Below are 17,593 nucleotides of genomic sequence, written 5' to 3' on the forward strand. Positions count from 1 at the left end.
ACTTGGCTGTTTTTAAAATTTGAAAAATTATGTAGTAAATTAATTGGTTACCATTCATTAAATGCTGTAGAAAGCACCACTGAACTGTAGAAGCAGCAGAGTTGTGCAAACGTGTGTGCTGGTCGGTGTGGCTAACTACTATCTGGAAAGTGTGACGACCTAATGATCCAAGAGTTAATGGTTGGGTAAGCATTTTATTAAGTGAAATCTTGTTAATGTGGCGCTGGTAGTCTGTCTTACCGGTGTCCTACCTTACATGATTGACAAACTATTTCAACTTTCTCGATCTCCGACAAAAAAACAAAACCTAAGAAAGAAAGGATTTGGTTGCCTGTTGAAGTCTTTGGGGGCCTGTATCAAAAGTGTCAAGGACTGAGGACCATTGCACTTTTTTGCACATTTTTTACCTGATCATTTTGTTATCCTAAGTTGGTACCCGTCTCTCTATACTGTTCCTGTGTAAACGGGTCTACTTTTTGAGCAACTTCTCTACACTGGACATCCTCTTCTGATCTGAGGGAGCCTCTGAACTTAACGGATGACGGAGACTTCTACCCAGATGTTGGTGCGAGGGTCGGAGAAACGAGATTCTGAACATGGCTATTCACATTTCAATCAGGTACTCAGGCTTTTACATTGGTTTCACTTGTGTTAAGAAGTTTGACTGTATCAAAAGGAGATATCAAAGATGACATTTGGATTGTGTAGGAAGTTAACAGGGTCCTTTGTAGAAGATACATCGTTGATTAGATAGATGTCGTTGTGCATTAGGTAATTGTGACCGGTTCAATTCTCAGCCACAGTAGGTTGTATGTACACTCCTTCGTCGGTTAGAATAGTGTTTAGATTTTAAATTTAGTTAAAATTGTAGGTTTTGAGTGGTCAGCTTTATGACAGATTCTAACAGATTCTACAGTAGGTATGTTAAACGACAATCAGTTGAGGAAATGATTTACAAATGATGTTGACCAATAGACATTGCTTTTTTAACAAATACTGCCACTGTGGTGTGCATGATTTGTATACATTTTTCATAAACAGTAATTTAGCTGAAGTAGGTGTTTTCAATCCTTCGGGGTATTAATTATTTATAATTGTGAACAGTTTTTACAACTGGTTAACCCTTTTCCAGCTGAACATGGTGACGACACTCAGGCGCCACAATGTTTGACTCTTGTTCCTCTAGTTATTTAGGCTATTAAAGTAACAAAGACACTTGGTCATTAATATTTTGACAGGTTCTAAAAAGAGTTGGCAAGTTTAAGATATGTAACCCGTAGAACTGTTGGGAACAAATGCAACCTACTAGTTTTTTTTCAGTACAACAATTGTATTTTATTTATTTTTAAGATCTCTTTGAAACGAGACAAATTTTGTGTGATGTCCGTCAATTATTTTAATTCTTTTATGGTTATTATGAGAATGTCCCAACATGTACAACAGTGTATTAGCAGTATTAGTGTAGACTTACTCAGTTAAATAACCTCAGAACAAACATAGTAATTTGTCACACGGCTAGGTAGTTATAGGAAGCATAAACACTAGTCAAGTATTAGTGTAGAATTACTAAACAAATAACTAAATTAGTTATTTCTCAATTTGCTTGTTAGATTGACTTTGTTATGAATGTTATGCCAAAAAGACAGCAGGAATAGCTAATCTAAATAAGACGTCACTTTGTTACTTTAGTCATGCACTGTTTGCAGAATCTCAGGTGTCTTTCTAGATGGAAAATACACCAAGCTATCAGCGATATTATCGTCACTGATAAAACCTTAGTTTTACGACATCGACGCCACACTCATTTTTATGCAAAAACATTGTAGTTTATAACTGGTACGAAATCATTAGTACGCAGTGGTTGGTTTGCAGATTTACATGAAGTTAATCAGTAGGAGTAGTTGTTGAACCTAGATGTTCAATACTTTATTGGGACTTCATCAGCAATTTGTAGTTCCGTAGGATTTGAAACTTTGTTGTACTTAGGATCTTATCGTCACTGATAAAAACCTTAGTTTTCCGACATTGACGTCGGACTCTTTTTTATGCAAAAACATTGTAATTTAAAATTGGTGCGAAAATCATTAGCATGGTTGGTTTGCAGATTTACATGAAGTTAATCAGTAGGAGTAGTTGTTGATCCTAAATGTTCTATACTTTATTGGGACTTCATTACCAACTTGTAGTTCCGTAGGATTTGAAACTTTGTTGTACTTATGAGTTTAGAATTTGTTTAGAGATAGGTTAGTTTTTTTTTAAGAGTTTTTTTTTCTCAGTTTAGTTATCCTCCATAAACCCAATGTCATCTACAATATCTCCTGTAATGATACTCAATGCAATGAAGATGCAAATCTGATGTTTGTGTATAACCTCACTTTTGACTTTGAAATTTGACTTCATTTGAACGTGTGATCACACACACTGTTAAAATGTTGCGATGTTTTAACAAATCCAAAACAAATTGTAGTACTTCTAATGCAAGTGAAACCAATACATTCCTGAGTATGCTGTTCTGTTTTTTTTGTGCTTGTCACAAAATTCACAAAATTTTTCAAGTTCAGTCGCCATGTTGGAATCTTGTTTCTCTGATCAGCGCATCATCATCTGGGTTGAAGTCTTCTTTATTCTGATGGTACAGGACTCAATCGGTGACGGAGTGGAAGCGTCCTTTTACACTTCAACCAAAATTCGAACTTGAAACTTTACTCCAAGAACTTAGCGACGTGTTTGCCCGAACAGGGGGAGACGTCCGATGGTACACTTGATACAGATTCATCAAACATTTTAACGGGCAATAGAATCCTTTCCGACTTTTGTTTTGGACTTTGAAAAAAAAAATCTTAACTTTGTTTTTGGCTTCGGACTTTTAAAAAACAATCTTTTTAGTTTGTCAATCATGTAAGGCAGGACATTGGTAAAACAGACTATCAATAAAACATTAACTTGATTTAACTTAATAAAATGCTTTCCTTCCATTAATACTTAGATCATTTAGTCGCTTCACTTTCTTAATAGTAGTTGGCCACACTGACCGGCACACACGTTTGCGCAACTCTGCTGCTTCTACAGTTCAGTGGTGCTTAAAAAAAAATCAAAAAAATCCCTAAAAAAACGCCTTTTTTATATAGACTAAGTCAGCCAAAAAAATTTCTCGTGCCGTTGTACGGTTCGAAATTAACTCCGTAAAAAGTTTGGCCCTACCCCCCCTATTATTAAAATATTGATCAACCAAGTGCACCCCCTATAGGGGTGCAGAAGAGACTGTATCCCAAAGCAATGTACACCAACAATATAATCAACTAGAAATTTGCACATGACTCTTATACAAGGCGTCAAATTCAAATTACCATTAGATTATATAGCTAGGTACATCAAAATGGAATACAGCCCCTTATTAAAGGTATCGTCTTATAGCTTGTTGTGACTTTAAAGAACAATAAAATGGAGTCCCATTGTGGACTTGGTCATTTTTTGACCAAAAAACTAGCCATTGTTTGTACTTAGTAATTTTTTTAGCAGAAACTCATAGTCAATGTTTGTACTTAGTCTTTTTTTGGACTTAGTCATTTTTCGACAAAAACACTTGGTAATTATTGACTTTCGGTGTTCTATTGTGGACTTAGTAATTTTTTGAGCAGAAACTCATAGACAATGTTTGTACTTAGTCTTTTTTTGGACTTAGTCATTTTTTGACAAAAACACTTGGTAATTATTGACTTTCGGTGTTCTATTGTGGACTTAGCCATTTTTTTGACCAAAACACTAGCCATTGTTTGTACTTAGTAATTTTTTGAGCAGAAACTCATAGTCAATGTTTGTACTTAGTCTTTTTTTGGACTTAGTCATTTTTTGACAAAAACACTTAGTAATTTTTGACTTGCTGTGTCCCTTTGTGGACTTCAAAAACTTTCCAAGATTGAGATTATAAAGTCACAGAACAAGCTATAAGATGCGGCCTTTTCAGAAGATACAACATTGGTAATTGCGCTATTGTGAATTGAACTTATAAGTTTAATTTGGGAATTTAGTGAACATGCATTACCTTCAATTTTGGTTAGCATGCAAGTAAACATTCATCTAAATGTCCACTTGATGTAAAAACTGTATGGAGATAAACAATAAATAAAGTCATTTGTTTTGAAAACGCTGTAAGTTTGAGATAAAGTTTTTTGTGTCAGAATTTGTGCACTCTTTATGCAGTATATGAATACCAATGTTGTACCTTCTTTATAAGTAAGAAATGCAACCTGTAAACCATAAAGGAGTCAAATTTAATTAGATATGTTTGAAAAGAAACAAAAAACGCTTTGATTCTGTAAATATTCTGAGTTCTTGTAAGATGAAGAAAAAGCACAAAAAAAATATTTTGCAAATTTGCAGAAACCAAATAGTTAATTCATGAGACTAGTTTTTTTGTTAGCCATGTGGACTCCTTTTGGATAAAACAGGTTACATTTCTACCTTGGTTGATCGTTTATATTTCTTAGCTATGGTTGTCATTTGCCAGCTGATATTTCTCGGATATTTTGGGGGTTTAAGTTGAATTTTGAAACTACACATTTTCAATAATTTTAATAAAAACAAGTATGAATTGAAAGCTGTATTTGACTTTACAAATACAATTTTTAAACTTTGGCACTTGACAAGTGCATTAAAAGAAAAGAAAAGACATTTCAAACAGTAATAAGACATCAACTGGCATATTCCCAACCATCAATTTAAGCAACTATCAAAATGAATAGTAAGGAAGCAATAGGAGTGCCAAAAGCACCCACAAAAACAAAATTTGTTTTAATTGAAACATTAAGGAAACGTAACATACAGTATAGTCATAATCAAGTTCTTGAGGTTGGGGTGGGTGGGGGTAATGTCTAACAGTGTGGATGCACTAAGTGAGTGTTCTTGTTTTCTTTCTTTGGGAGAAGACATTTAAAGTTTGTTCAAATAAAGTCTTGAAAATTCAAATAAACAATCTAGTCTGGTTTGCTTATTATTTTCTGGTGAATCCTAACATATTGACAATTATTGGTTCTCTGACTGCCTTCTTGGTGTTGATGAATTAATTAAATATAACTTTTAGAAAATAATTAAGGTTGGGTGTACTTTTGGTAATTATCAAAACACAGCCTCCAAAAAACAAACCAATGGAAGTTTTGGCTCAAATGGTCATCAAAGTTGAAAAAAAAAATTTGAAAGAAAACCCAATATTCCATGCATGAAATTGTGTGCTTTCAGATGCATGAGAAAGGCTTTATGCCTGAGCCTTCCTGAGATTCAAATTTTTGGGTGTAAAAAAAAAAACTACCACTTTCCCTAAAACTAATCCTTGGGGGGCTGACCTAAATGAAAGTTTTTAATGGAAATTTTACTGATTCTTCGGAGGCCCCACAAAAAAGAAGAGGTCATAAATAATGTGGGTCTTAGGAGAAAAAAAGTATGAGAGAAAGTTTGGCAAATTATTCTGGCCCTACAGCTAGCAATAGAAAACGATAGATTTTGGTTGCCTTACAGAATTGGTTGAGGCTTTGTACCTCAGTGACTGCTGTTGTGGCTGGAAAGACTGCTAAGATGCAGGGAGAGGCGGCATACACTTCTTATGAAAGGGAAACAGTCAGATTCCACAACCTCTGAAAAGGAACAAAATTATATTTTGAGTATAGATGTAAATCAGTGTTCATACAAATGAGGGGATAATGGAAGTATAAGGCATTGGGAAAATTACTTCGGGACAGCGTGTGAATTAAGGGCAACTTTAAATTGTCTCCACATATGAAATGTACAGTACTTCATGTCGTCAAATCTAATTCCCAACACACAAGAAAACAATTCAAAGAAAAATATGTGCGCCCTTTGATTATACTCTAAATAACACTTGCATTGAAATATTTTCCTCACTTATATTGAGCGTAAATTTAATAAACTTTAACACAATCTACGGTTTTTCGATTTGTCTTAGTTTATATCATTAGCTGACAATAATTTGACTGTATTGCTACGGAGGTAGACCTCCATGGTATTGCCACGACAATCTTGTCTTAGAAACCCCCTCAAATTTCCTCTTTTGCATCAACACGTGAATCACTTACCTGATTAAGAAGATTCTATGAACATCCGTGCAGTTATCATCGTGGAAGTTGTTGAATTTTGATGTCGGTTTTCGATGTAAAATGTTGCAGAAAATCTGCTTTTTCACCACACACACGGAACTGAACACACGATGCCCGCGCTCAGAAAGAAAATGGCCGCGGGGGGTAAAGGGGTGCACAAACCTCGTTCCCAGGGGTGATCAATCTCGCAGCGCCATTTTTTTCCCAGCATGCCTTACATGTGCGTGACGTAGTACGAACGGCATCCTTTTATTGGCCGAAATTTGAAAGGATCATAGGGGCCAGCACTTTTCGCAACGTTTGCCTATTTTGTTTTTAAGGTGCGATATTGTGCTCGTCATGATGCAGTAGGCTTTTCTGGAGCCTTTTTATTGAACAGAAACCAACAATAATATTTGAAGCTATAATTAGGGAGTTGTTGTTTATTTTTTTTTACTTGAAAGTTGGGGCAAAATTTGAAAAACTATAAGGGGTACAGTCCAGCATTTCTACCAAATATAGCCCTATGATTTTTTCGAGCGAAAAGTTCACAGGGCTATTTTTTTTTTCGAGCGAAAAGTTCACAAGGCTATGGTTTTTTTTAGCGAAGAGTTCACAAGGCTGTTTTTAAAGCGAAAAGTTCACAAGGCTGTAGCCTTATGGGTTTTTTTTTTTCGAGCGAAAAGTTCACTTAACAGCCTTGTTTTTTTTTCGAGCAAGAGTTCACCAGGCTATAATTTTATAGCCTTGTTATTTTTTATTTTCGAATGAAAAGTTCACAAGGTATAATTTTTTCGCGAGCGGAAAGGTTCACAAGGCTATATGATAGCCTTACGATTTTGTTCCGAACGAAAAGTTCGAAAAAAACCTGATGATTATTTTTCTTGCGAAACGTCTTCAAGGCTATGATTCTTTTCTATAGCCTTGTGAACTTTTCGTTCGAAAAAACTAACAAGGGGAAGAAGGCCTTGTGAACTTTTCGCTTGAAAAAAAAACCCCAAACCATAAGGCCTTGTTAACTTTTCTCTCACCCATAAAAACCCCCAAAACCACGAGGCCTTGTGAGCTTTTCGCTCGAAAAAAATCACTTGGCTAAAAAAAATCATAGGGCTATATTAAACTCTTGTGAATTATTCGCTAAAAAAATCCAAAAACCATAAGCCCTGTGAACTTTTCGCTCCAATAAAACCCTCAAAAAACCATAAGGCCTTGTGAACTTTTCGCTCGAAAAAAATCACTAGGCCCGAAAAAAATAATAAGGCGAAAAAATAATAAGGCTAAAAGGCCTTGCGAATTTTTCGCTTGGAAAAAATCATAAGGTTATAACCTTGGGAATTTTTCGCTTGAAAAAAATCATTAGGCTATCTAAAACAAAACCCCCAAATATAGCCTTGTGAACTTTCCCCTACCCCCCCCCCCCCCCCCGAAAAAAAAAAAAAAATCATAAGGCTATTATAGCCTTGTGAACTCTTCGCTCAAAAAAATTCACAAGGCTATAATCCTTGTGAACTTTTCGCTAAAAAAAAACCCAAAAGAAACCATAGGGGTTTTCGCGCGAAAAAAATCACTAGCCTTGTGAACTTTTCGCTAAAAAAATAAATAAAATAAAGTAATTTTTGCTATAATATAGCTTTGTGAACTTTTCGCTCGAGAAAAGGTTAACCTTTTTGCTCGAAAAGAAAAAAAATCACTTTTCGCTTGGAAGAAATCATAAGGCTTCCTTGTGAATTTTCAGCTTGAAAAAGAGTCATAAGGCTTGCGATTTTTCTTGAGCGAAAAAATCACAAGGCTATTGGAAAAAAACTGACAATATAGGTCCATTTGGTTGGGAAGAACTGTGCAACACCTATTTATATTTGCTAATTAAATAAATGTGAACCAACACTTACAAATTTGTGTTCAAATGTTTTATTTCTATTAAATTTTCTTGTTTGCTCATTTACTATTCACAACAAGCCAGAGCTGGAGCCCAAAAAACTGAGGTTTGAAAAAAGCCCCGAGATACAAATATGTCGGCAGCTCTGAACAACATTCTTACCACAAACCTTGGTGGGGTTTAAAGGGTGTATGTACTTTTTGTAGAACAAAAAAACTACAATGCCCACACATTAATTTTTTACACTAAAATTACACAGTTTGAAGATAATAACAGTAGAAAGCTTCCCTGAATATTACGTGCTGAGGTGCTGTAGTTTTGGGTAATGAGTAAAACAATGTCTTGAAAATGTACGTCTCAAGAGACCAAAATTATTTTAACCATTTACAAACGTGTTTTCATTACATTGATTAACTAATTTCTCACAAACTACAGCACCTCAGTAAGTTATATTTGAAAAGAAGCTTTTCACTATCATTGTCTTCAAACCGGTAAGTTTATTGTAAATCTATGGATGTTTTGAAAAAGTATCAAAATCCTTTAAGGTTAAAAACAACAACAATAACAACACATTGTTGATGGCGAGTAAAGTTGATGTACATTGTCTTTGAACCCAGCCAGTACAGTGTTTGTAATGTTGATGGATTTATAAGAGTTGTTAAAGGAACGATACAGAATTGGTGAGAAACAAAAATCGTGAAGACCACAGATTTGCATAAAACTAACAAGGTCTAATGATGATAATAGTTGAAAACATCCCATGGAATATTTCTGTCTGAGATGCCATTATTTGATGAGAAATAAATAATCTGACTTCGCGTTTAGAGTTTATCGCTCAGTGAGCGTTTTATTCTTTTCTATTTTGGCATCGATGCAATGCAAAATTTGTAATATTTTTTTCACTATTCTCTCGTGACCCAGATGGCCGATCGATCTCAAACCTCCACAGGTTTGGCAGTTTATGTATATGATGAGTTACATGAAGTGCTGACAATGCCAGCAACTGTTTTATTAGCAAAAACCCAATTCTGTAATGTTCCTTTAAATTTGCATCACTGATAAAGAATATTAATTTTGGTTTTTACCCATACACCAATGTGTGTTAGCACTGTATACTCAGTACTTTCCCGAGTCCTGTGAACATATATCACAGGCGTATTACTCGGGTGGGATTCAAACCCACGACCCTTGCAATTCTAGAGCAGTGTTTTACCAACTAGACTACCGAGATTGCCCGGTAGCTAGAGGCAGTTCGAATCCTATGTTTTGGCAGTGGGTCCCGCAACGATATAAGAGATATTAAATTTGCATCGGGGATAAAGAATATTAATTTTAATATTAACAAACAACAATAACTGATAAATGGTTAATAAACAATTTCAAATCTCTTCTTAACGTATTATGTACAAACAAAGAATTGCAACATCACACTTTATCCAGAAACACTCCTATAAATATACATTCCTATAGACTGTCGAATTTGTACATTCCTGTTTCAAAACTAACTCATAAACATTATGGAAAAACAGTGTAGCACACATTTGGCCCCTCCTTCAATTACATTAATTAAACTCTCAGCAACAAAGTCCAGCATTCCGCTGAAGAAAATAAGAGCACACTGATCGACACCATTAGTTTTTAAATCGCCTTTTTTCATTCATAGAGAGTGTTTCGTGTACATGGCGACTCAACAACTCTTACTAGAAACAGCTTCTAACAAAATTGCTTATTAATTTTGGTTTTTACCCATACACCGATGTGTGTTAGCACTTTATACTCAGTACTTTCCCCGAGTCCTGTGAACAAATATCACAGTCATGTTACTCGGGTGGGATTCAAACCCACGACCCTGCAATTCTAGACCAGTGTCTTACCTAATTTAAGTTTGATTGCATGTTGATTTCATTTGAAAATGCTCATTTTCAAAGAGTGAACCAATAGACCGATCCATTACGCCCCGTCTCCTTAACAGTTGACCAATCACAGCCGCAAAACCCGATCACCAGTAGTGCAAAGATCACCAAACGGTTTAAATGGTGATCAGATTTCGCGGTTGTGATTGGTCAATGATACATGTAATTTGGCCTGGCTTCATGGATGGGTGTATTGATTATGTGAAGAATTTTCACATATCGCATTATTTTGGACGAACAAGACAAATTCATAACATTAAAATACAATACAATATTTATCTGAACAATAATATATAATAATTATGCCCAATCCAAGTGGAATTAAATACTCAAATAACTTGGGGCCAAAAAACTCTTTAAATATAACAAGGAACTAAACAAGAACACAATATTAACAACAAATTACTTCAGTTCAGTTTCAAAAACAGCACAATGTTCAAACCCAAAATGAATTAAAACCATATCAAGCATTTTTAAACACTTTCAATCAATTAATATTTCTTCATAAAGGCCTATTTCCTAGTTTTCAAGATTGCACCTTGTTCATTCCAAAACCAAAAATGAATTCCCTTCCTCTAAGTAATAAAAGAGGAAATTCCAGAATGGTTTGGGGGGTTTGTCAGCGTCGTCATAACACTTGGTAAACACGGAATGTTTTGTTCTGGAACACCAAAACAAAATAGCGTGTATACTCGGGTTGCTGGCGTTGAATGACGTCACAGAATCGACCGACCTCTGCTTTCTTCAGCCAGTGTAGTTCATCAGCTTTGGCTCCGCTGTACATCTATAAAAAAAATAATAGCAATTTATGGGTTGAAAGTATGATAATAATAACAATAAAATCAAAGTCTTATATAGCGCACGTATCTACCAAACAAGGTACTCAAGGCGCTGAGTATATACAAACTTTCAGAAAGATAGGTAATTGCAGTGATGAATTTTGAGACCCAATTATTTAGCACCTTATAACTAAGGTGCTACGGCGCATACAGCAGTCACAGCCAGGAACACCGGGGCGAACCCCTTCTCTTTTCGAAAAGTGCACTGGGTACTTTTACATGCGTTACACAACACATGGGACCAACGGCTTTACGTCCCATCCGAAGGACGAAGCAATGGTTAAGTGTCTTGCTTAAGGACACAAGTGATCCCACGTAATGGAGTGTGGTGGCCGAGTGGATAAGACTAGAGCCCTGGGCCCAGATTTATGGAGCTGCTTAAGAACCAAAAAGTTGCTAAGCAAAACAAAAGACTGCTAACTAGAATAAGGCTACCAGCCAAAACATCATGTCACGTGTTCAATTTGTGACTGGTATCCCTTTGTCTGCTTAGCAGAAAATGTTTAGGTAATATTCTGTGCTAAAGCAGCTCCATGATGTGGCACTGTACCGGTGTTTCTGTTTAGCGGAGTGTGGATTAGGGTCCCTGTTGTGACACCTGTGTGCTAAAGCACTTGGGGGGGGGGGGGCTAATCGTCCTTACTCACAGCTAGAGCTGAATTGCGAAGGACAAGGCTACAACATGTTGGAGAAGCTGGCATGCAAGGGCGCCTATGGCAGCCAGCCACATCAACCCATTATGACCACGGAGCAGAGCCAGAGATCGAGAGTGTTTGATTTTTCCCCGAGGGAGGAAAATCGGATGGTCTGGAAAACCCTTGTGGCACAGCAGAGAACTAACGCACAACTCAACTCACATATGGCCCCGACCGTGAATCGAACCGGGGTCACCTTGGTGAGAGGCGAGCGCTTTACGCACAAGCCAACAGTGCCACCAGAACGCACATAAAATAACCTTTGTTTAGGGATGCCAGCCGCAAGATCAGAAAAACGCTCAAAATATACTGGTAGTCGCAGGTAGTCGCAGACTAGTGGGCTAGTGGCAATTTCCACCCCTTTTTGTTTGAAGAAGTGGGATCATAACTTCTCTACAAAACCCTGTGCATTTTATTATTTGGTTTGAGCCATACGCTGATGTGTGTAAGCAATGTATACTTGGTACTTTCCCGATTCCCGTGATAACAAATCCACAAGCATATGTCTCCGGTGGGATTTGAACCTGTGATCCTTGTCATTCTAAAAGGTAAGACCATGATCTGTATCCCCAAAAGCAAATTGAATATCTATTAAATTGTTGCAGACGTACACACTGCTAAAACATAGGACTCAAACTGCCTCTTGCTAACGGGCACTCCTGCCATCGATTTCACAAAACTCTTCCTAACTTAAGACTAATCTTAGGACTTACGATGAGTCCCAACCCTGCACTGTAGCATGCAGACCTTAAGATTAATCCTAAGTTAGGACGAGTTACTCGTCCTAACTCGCGATAAGACGAGTCCTAACTCATTGTGAAATCGATCCCTGGTGATCTAGTGGTACATGTAATACATTTCTAGAATGACAAGGATCACAGGTTCAAATCCCACCAGAGACATGCATGCCTGTGGATTTGTTATCACTGGAATCAGGAACGTACTGAGTATAGACCGTATTATAACACCCCTTACAAGTATTCTGCCTGCTCATTGGTTTAGAGCGCGTCACATGACATATCTTAGTTTTGCTAGACGACGGCCGTGTGATAGTGCGTCGGTTTGCCGTGTGCTAGTCCGAAGACTAGCACACGGCGTGCAGTACCCAGACGTCTGTTGCGTGTACGAGGATGATAAATTAATAGTCTGTAACCATTTCGGATTGCACGACACTACATGCAGCACAGTAAAAAAAATTGTATTCGCGTCTGTGGATTGTAGCATTCAGGTCTGTAACTTAATAATAGTAGTACAATATTTAGAAATGTTTGGGGTGTTATAAAACAAATATTGACTGCTTTTACTCGTGCAATGGTTAAAACTATGACTCCCTTTGTGATCCCCGTAGCGTTCTATTTTCCCGAGGCGAAGCCGAGGGAAAATAGAACGCTCCGGGGATCACCTCGGGAGTCATAGTTTTAACCATGGCACTCGAAGCAGTCAATATTTGTATATTGAATAACCCATTTTTTGCTATGAAAAGTCGCCATCTTGTAGGTCAAACCGTATGCACGTCCAAACGCGTACATCATCAAAGCACGCAACATTCCCAGTTTGATTTCTACGGCACATGCACGCACACACGCACGCAAACACACAGACACCATCTTGTAGGTCAGATATTTGAGCCGCGTGACATCATATTCAATACGGTCTATACAGAGCTGACACACATCAGCGTATGGCTCAAACCAAATACTAAAATGCCTAGTGTTTTGTAGAGAAGTTTTGATCCCACTTCTACAAATAAAAAGGGGTGGAAATTGCCACTAGCCCACGACTACCAGATTTACACCGTACCACTGGGCTACTAATTTGTCCAGTTTGATAGCCCAGCGGGCTAGTGGGAAACTAATGCAAAAATCAATACAACAAACAGCAATGAACTGTGCTAATGATGTATAGTAAAGTTTGTGCCGTAACTCAAGACATAATGTGCTTTTCGGGCTACCAAAATCTCATCTGCCGTCGATTTCACAAAGAGTTAGGACTCAACTTATCTCGAGTTAGGACGAGTATTCTCGCCCTAACTTAGGATTAATCTTAAGGTCTGCATGCTACAGTGCAGGGCTGGGACTCGTCCTAAGTCATAAGATTAACCTAAGTTAGGACGAGTCCCAGAGTTTTGTGAAATCGACGGATGGATACTAAAAATTCTTGGTTACTAGCCCTGCTGACTACCATGAAAAAACACTTAATTTTGACCCCTGACAAATATTTTGTACTTACATGTCCATTTGCCATGTCAATGAGGTCTGGTAACCTACATCCCTGCTGTGAGGCCCTTGCATAACAGATACTGTCTTCCAATATGATATAGTCTGTTCCCGTGGCTTTGTGAATGTCATAGACATCTTTGGGTGTACGCTGCCCGTAATACTGATACAACTGAATCAAAGCAGAACAACAATTCAAAACTTTATAAGTATTATTTATTTGGCAATTCACACAAAATATTACATATACACCTGGGGTGGATTTCACAAAGGTAGTCCTAACTTAGGACTAGTCCTAGGCAGTGCTATAAGAGAAAGGACTGGTCCTAAGTTAGGACCAGTAACTCATCCTAACTTAGGACTGGTCCTATCTCTTAGCATTGCCTAGGACTAGTCCTAAGTTAGGACTACCTTTGTGCAATCCATCTCAGTTCATGTACAAATAAGACAAGTAGGATTCAAACAGTCACCTGAGGATGACTAGAGCAAGCTAGTTGAAACATTGAAACCAATTCAAGAACTGACTTCGCGGTAGTACAGTTATATTACCATCTTAATACAATAACGTAGTAGTCCCAGGCTATTTCTATACCATTCGCCAAGGTAATAGTTAATAAGCACGACAGTTCTTTTTAGAACCGAGACGTTGGCCGAACACCCGAACAATCTACCCCGCGGTAGTAGAATTAAACAGAACAATTCTCTAAGAGAGTGGGATTTGAACAAACGATCTCCGGATTAATCGTTAAGGTGATCCCCTGGCTGCCGCTTCCCAGGTTGTATCGTAATTTGGTGTGATCCCTGGCTACACGGCAGTTAACGGTTGTATGGCTTCTGACTCGCACCCCGAACAAAGATATTGACAAAATAGGGACACCACCAATGTAGGGCTAGATAGCTCAGTTGGTGCAGCACCGGCACGTTAATCCGGAGGTCATTGGTTCGAATCCCACTCTAGTCAATTCTTTGTTCAACCCCCAAAATCATTTAAAAATTAACCCAGTCAGTTTACCTTGTGGTTTATATTGAAATTTAGAAACCATACAGTTGAAGAAGCTGCCAACTGAGGGCGCTTGACAAGATGATACACTTGTCACAGTGCCTGTCTTGCGTCGAAACCTTGATTGCTGACTCACCTGTAGAGTTCGTTCTCTGAGCTTCTTGTCCTCGTAGTGAGGATGATTCGTCAGACGACGTCCCGTACAAAGCTTGACCCCTGCAAGGAGCTGCATACTACCACTGAAGACGGTTGCTTTGGGAGTTTGCTGCCTGCAAGACATCATTATTCAAAGATTAAGTAAACAAATATTTATTGCCATGATAAAAGAACATGAAATTTGTCTTCCCTGTGTAAAGGAAACTACATTACATACAAGAAAGGCATAGCAACAATAGACAAGAATAAACATTGCAATTTACAGATATATACAAACAGATAAAGATTCACCAGTTTAAAGGCAGTGGACACTACTGTTAATAACTCAAAATAATTATTAGCATAAACCTTATTTGGTAACGAGTAATGGGGAGAGGTTGATGGTACAAAACCGTTGTGAGAAACAGCTCCCTCTGAAGTTAAGTAGTTTTTGAGAAAGAAGTAAATTCCCACGAATTTGATTTCGAGACCTCAAGTTTAGAATTTAAGGTCTTGAAATCAAACATCTGAACGCACACAGCTTCGGAAGACCTTGACCACTCTGTCATGACAGGCCATGTTGGCAATCGCTTACCTGATCCAGTTCATGAGTTCCACAGTGTCAGGATCGTAGAATTCACGTAACTCCTCAAGATCGGCGTAGACTTTGTCAAGAGTCTGAAACAACGACGAGAATATACCATAAAAATTGGAATGATGACATCATCATAGCAGAACAAAATATACTATTAAAAAGCAGGGGTGCACGACCAGGGCCCAATGTCATAGCGCTGCTAAGCACACAAATTTGCTTAGCATGAAACTTCTCCCTTGATAAAAACAGGAATGCCAACCAAATTTCCACTTGATTTTTTAGGGCTAGCAACCAACAGCTGTATACCACAGCCAGAAGACGATCAGAGCATACTGATCGAAACGTCGAGTTAACCCAACTGTTCTTTTCAGAACCACCCCAACTCATTTAGAGATTGTTATTACATGGTGTTACCACAAACTCTTCCTTATCTATAGCTGTATACCAGTGAGAAAGCAACATGCAACAAATGGAAATTTGGTTGGTGATCCTGTTTTTATCAAGAAAAAAAACTTCATGCTTAGCAAATTTTTGTGCTCAGCAGCTCTATGAAATTGGATCCAGACGGTAAGGGAGGAATGTCGACTACCACCCACTCCGAAAATAATAACAGTGAAATTAAAACCATATAATTGTTGGTTTTACTGTGACACCATTGTGTGTAAGCACTGTAAACTTAGTACTTTCCAAGAGTCATATGGACAAAATCTACAGGCTTATTATTTGCGAAGGATTTGATCCAACAACCTCTTCTCTTTTCAACAAGTGCACTGGGTACGTGTTACACAACACATGGGACCAACAGCTTTACGTCCCATCCAAAGGACGAAGCAATGGTTAAGTGTCTTGCTTAAGGACACAGGTGTCACGGCTGGGGATTCGAACACACACTCTGCTGATCAGAAACACCAGAGTTTGAATTCGGTGCTCTGAACCACACTTCCACAAATTTTATATTAGTCTAATGTTAAAGCAATCGCACAACATCGGTAAACAGTATTGTCCAAAAGCCCACACTTCGTGTATCACAACTTACATATAAAATAACAAACCTGTGAAAATTTAAGCTCAATCGGTCATCGGAGTCGGAAGAAAATAACGGGGAAAACCCACACTTGTTTCCGCACGCTTCGCCGTGTCATGACATGTGTTTAAAATAAATCTGTTATTCTCGATATCGAGAATTGATAAATGTTTTGATGTTTTCTCCAAAAGTAAAGCATTTCATGGAAAAATTTTCAAGGGAAGTCTTTCACCATTACCTTCTGTAAACCCTATAAGTTATTTGTAAAGCTGTGTACATTTTAAACAATAATTTGTTAATATGATAAATGGCGTCTTACATTGTAGAGTAGTACAGCTAGAACAATCAGCGTAGCGGTGTGTCGGATTACTTGGATCTAGGAGTGATGAAAGACAACAAAAAAGTTCTGTTAATGACAAGACGCAACAATGGAGAACAAGACTCTTGCTTCAAGAAAATGTCCACTAGACACACGACTTGTAGGTCGGAGCTCACTGCCTCTAAAATACTTTTAGAAGACCTAAATTACTTCATCCATGGTCTTTAAAGGTAGGGTCCTTTTTATTAATTTTTTTTGTTTATGCAAGTCGCCCAAAACAAGGCTAAAAGCCACTCTAGGTTAAGGGCTACAAGGAAGATAACATAGACATGCAGAAACTCAGTGGAGCTGAAGGTAGGAATTGACATTCCTGTTAAAAGATGGAAGATCATAGGATGAAGGGAAACATGCACCAGACAAGGAGTTCCAAAGAGATGCAGTACGAGGGGAAAAACTACTGGAGTAGCTCTTTGTTCTACATCTCGGCACAGCCACGGTATAAGGATAAGAACAAGCAGAAAGCCTGGTCTCGCGCTCAAACACCCTGACAGGTTGAACAAGGTTGGATAGACTGGTGGAACATTTACCATGGAAATATCTGTAAAACAGGCAGAGGCTGGCTACAGACCTTCGGTGAGAAAGGGGTTGTAGTGTAGTTCCTAACTCTTCTCCAACCAGATCGGTTTGGTTTTTGCCAATATAATGCTAATTTCTAGGCAACATCCTCAAAGGATTTTGACTGATAAAGTGTCTACTTGTTGAGTAACAGCAAAAAAGGAATGGCCCTTTAATTTCCCCAGCATTTAGCAACATGACAGAGGGTACCAACTGCGTCTCTAGCATTCCCAAATGGACACCCTTGAACTTGAATCTCATTCTGTTTCAATGTTCAGCA

General features: G+C 37.9%; 1 protein-coding gene across 1 annotated transcript in view; it reads right to left on the reverse strand.

Moving 5' to 3' along the window:
• Positions 1–7,977: 7,977 nt before the first annotated feature.
• LOC139946930 (protein C-mannosyl-transferase DPY19L3-like) overlaps positions 7,978–17,593 on the reverse strand; it is a 103,463-nt gene continuing 93,847 nt past the window's right edge. Inside the window, exons 13-17 of the mRNA XM_071944716.1 lie at positions 16,699–16,755; positions 15,356–15,438; positions 14,762–14,894; positions 13,639–13,797; positions 7,978–10,659 (exon numbers count right to left, since the gene is read on the reverse strand). Of these exons, the coding sequence (XP_071800817.1) occupies positions 10,504–10,659; positions 13,639–13,797; positions 14,762–14,894; positions 15,356–15,438; positions 16,699–16,755 (588 nt within the window). The 3' untranslated portion in view covers positions 7,978–10,503. The remainder of the gene's footprint in view (positions 10,660–13,638; positions 13,798–14,761; positions 14,895–15,355; positions 15,439–16,698; positions 16,756–17,593) is intronic.

Source organism: Asterias amurensis, chromosome 14 (assembly GCF_032118995.1).
Source record: "Asterias amurensis chromosome 14, ASM3211899v1".
NCBI classification, from domain to species: Eukaryota; Metazoa; Echinodermata; class Asteroidea; order Forcipulatida; family Asteriidae; genus Asterias; species Asterias amurensis.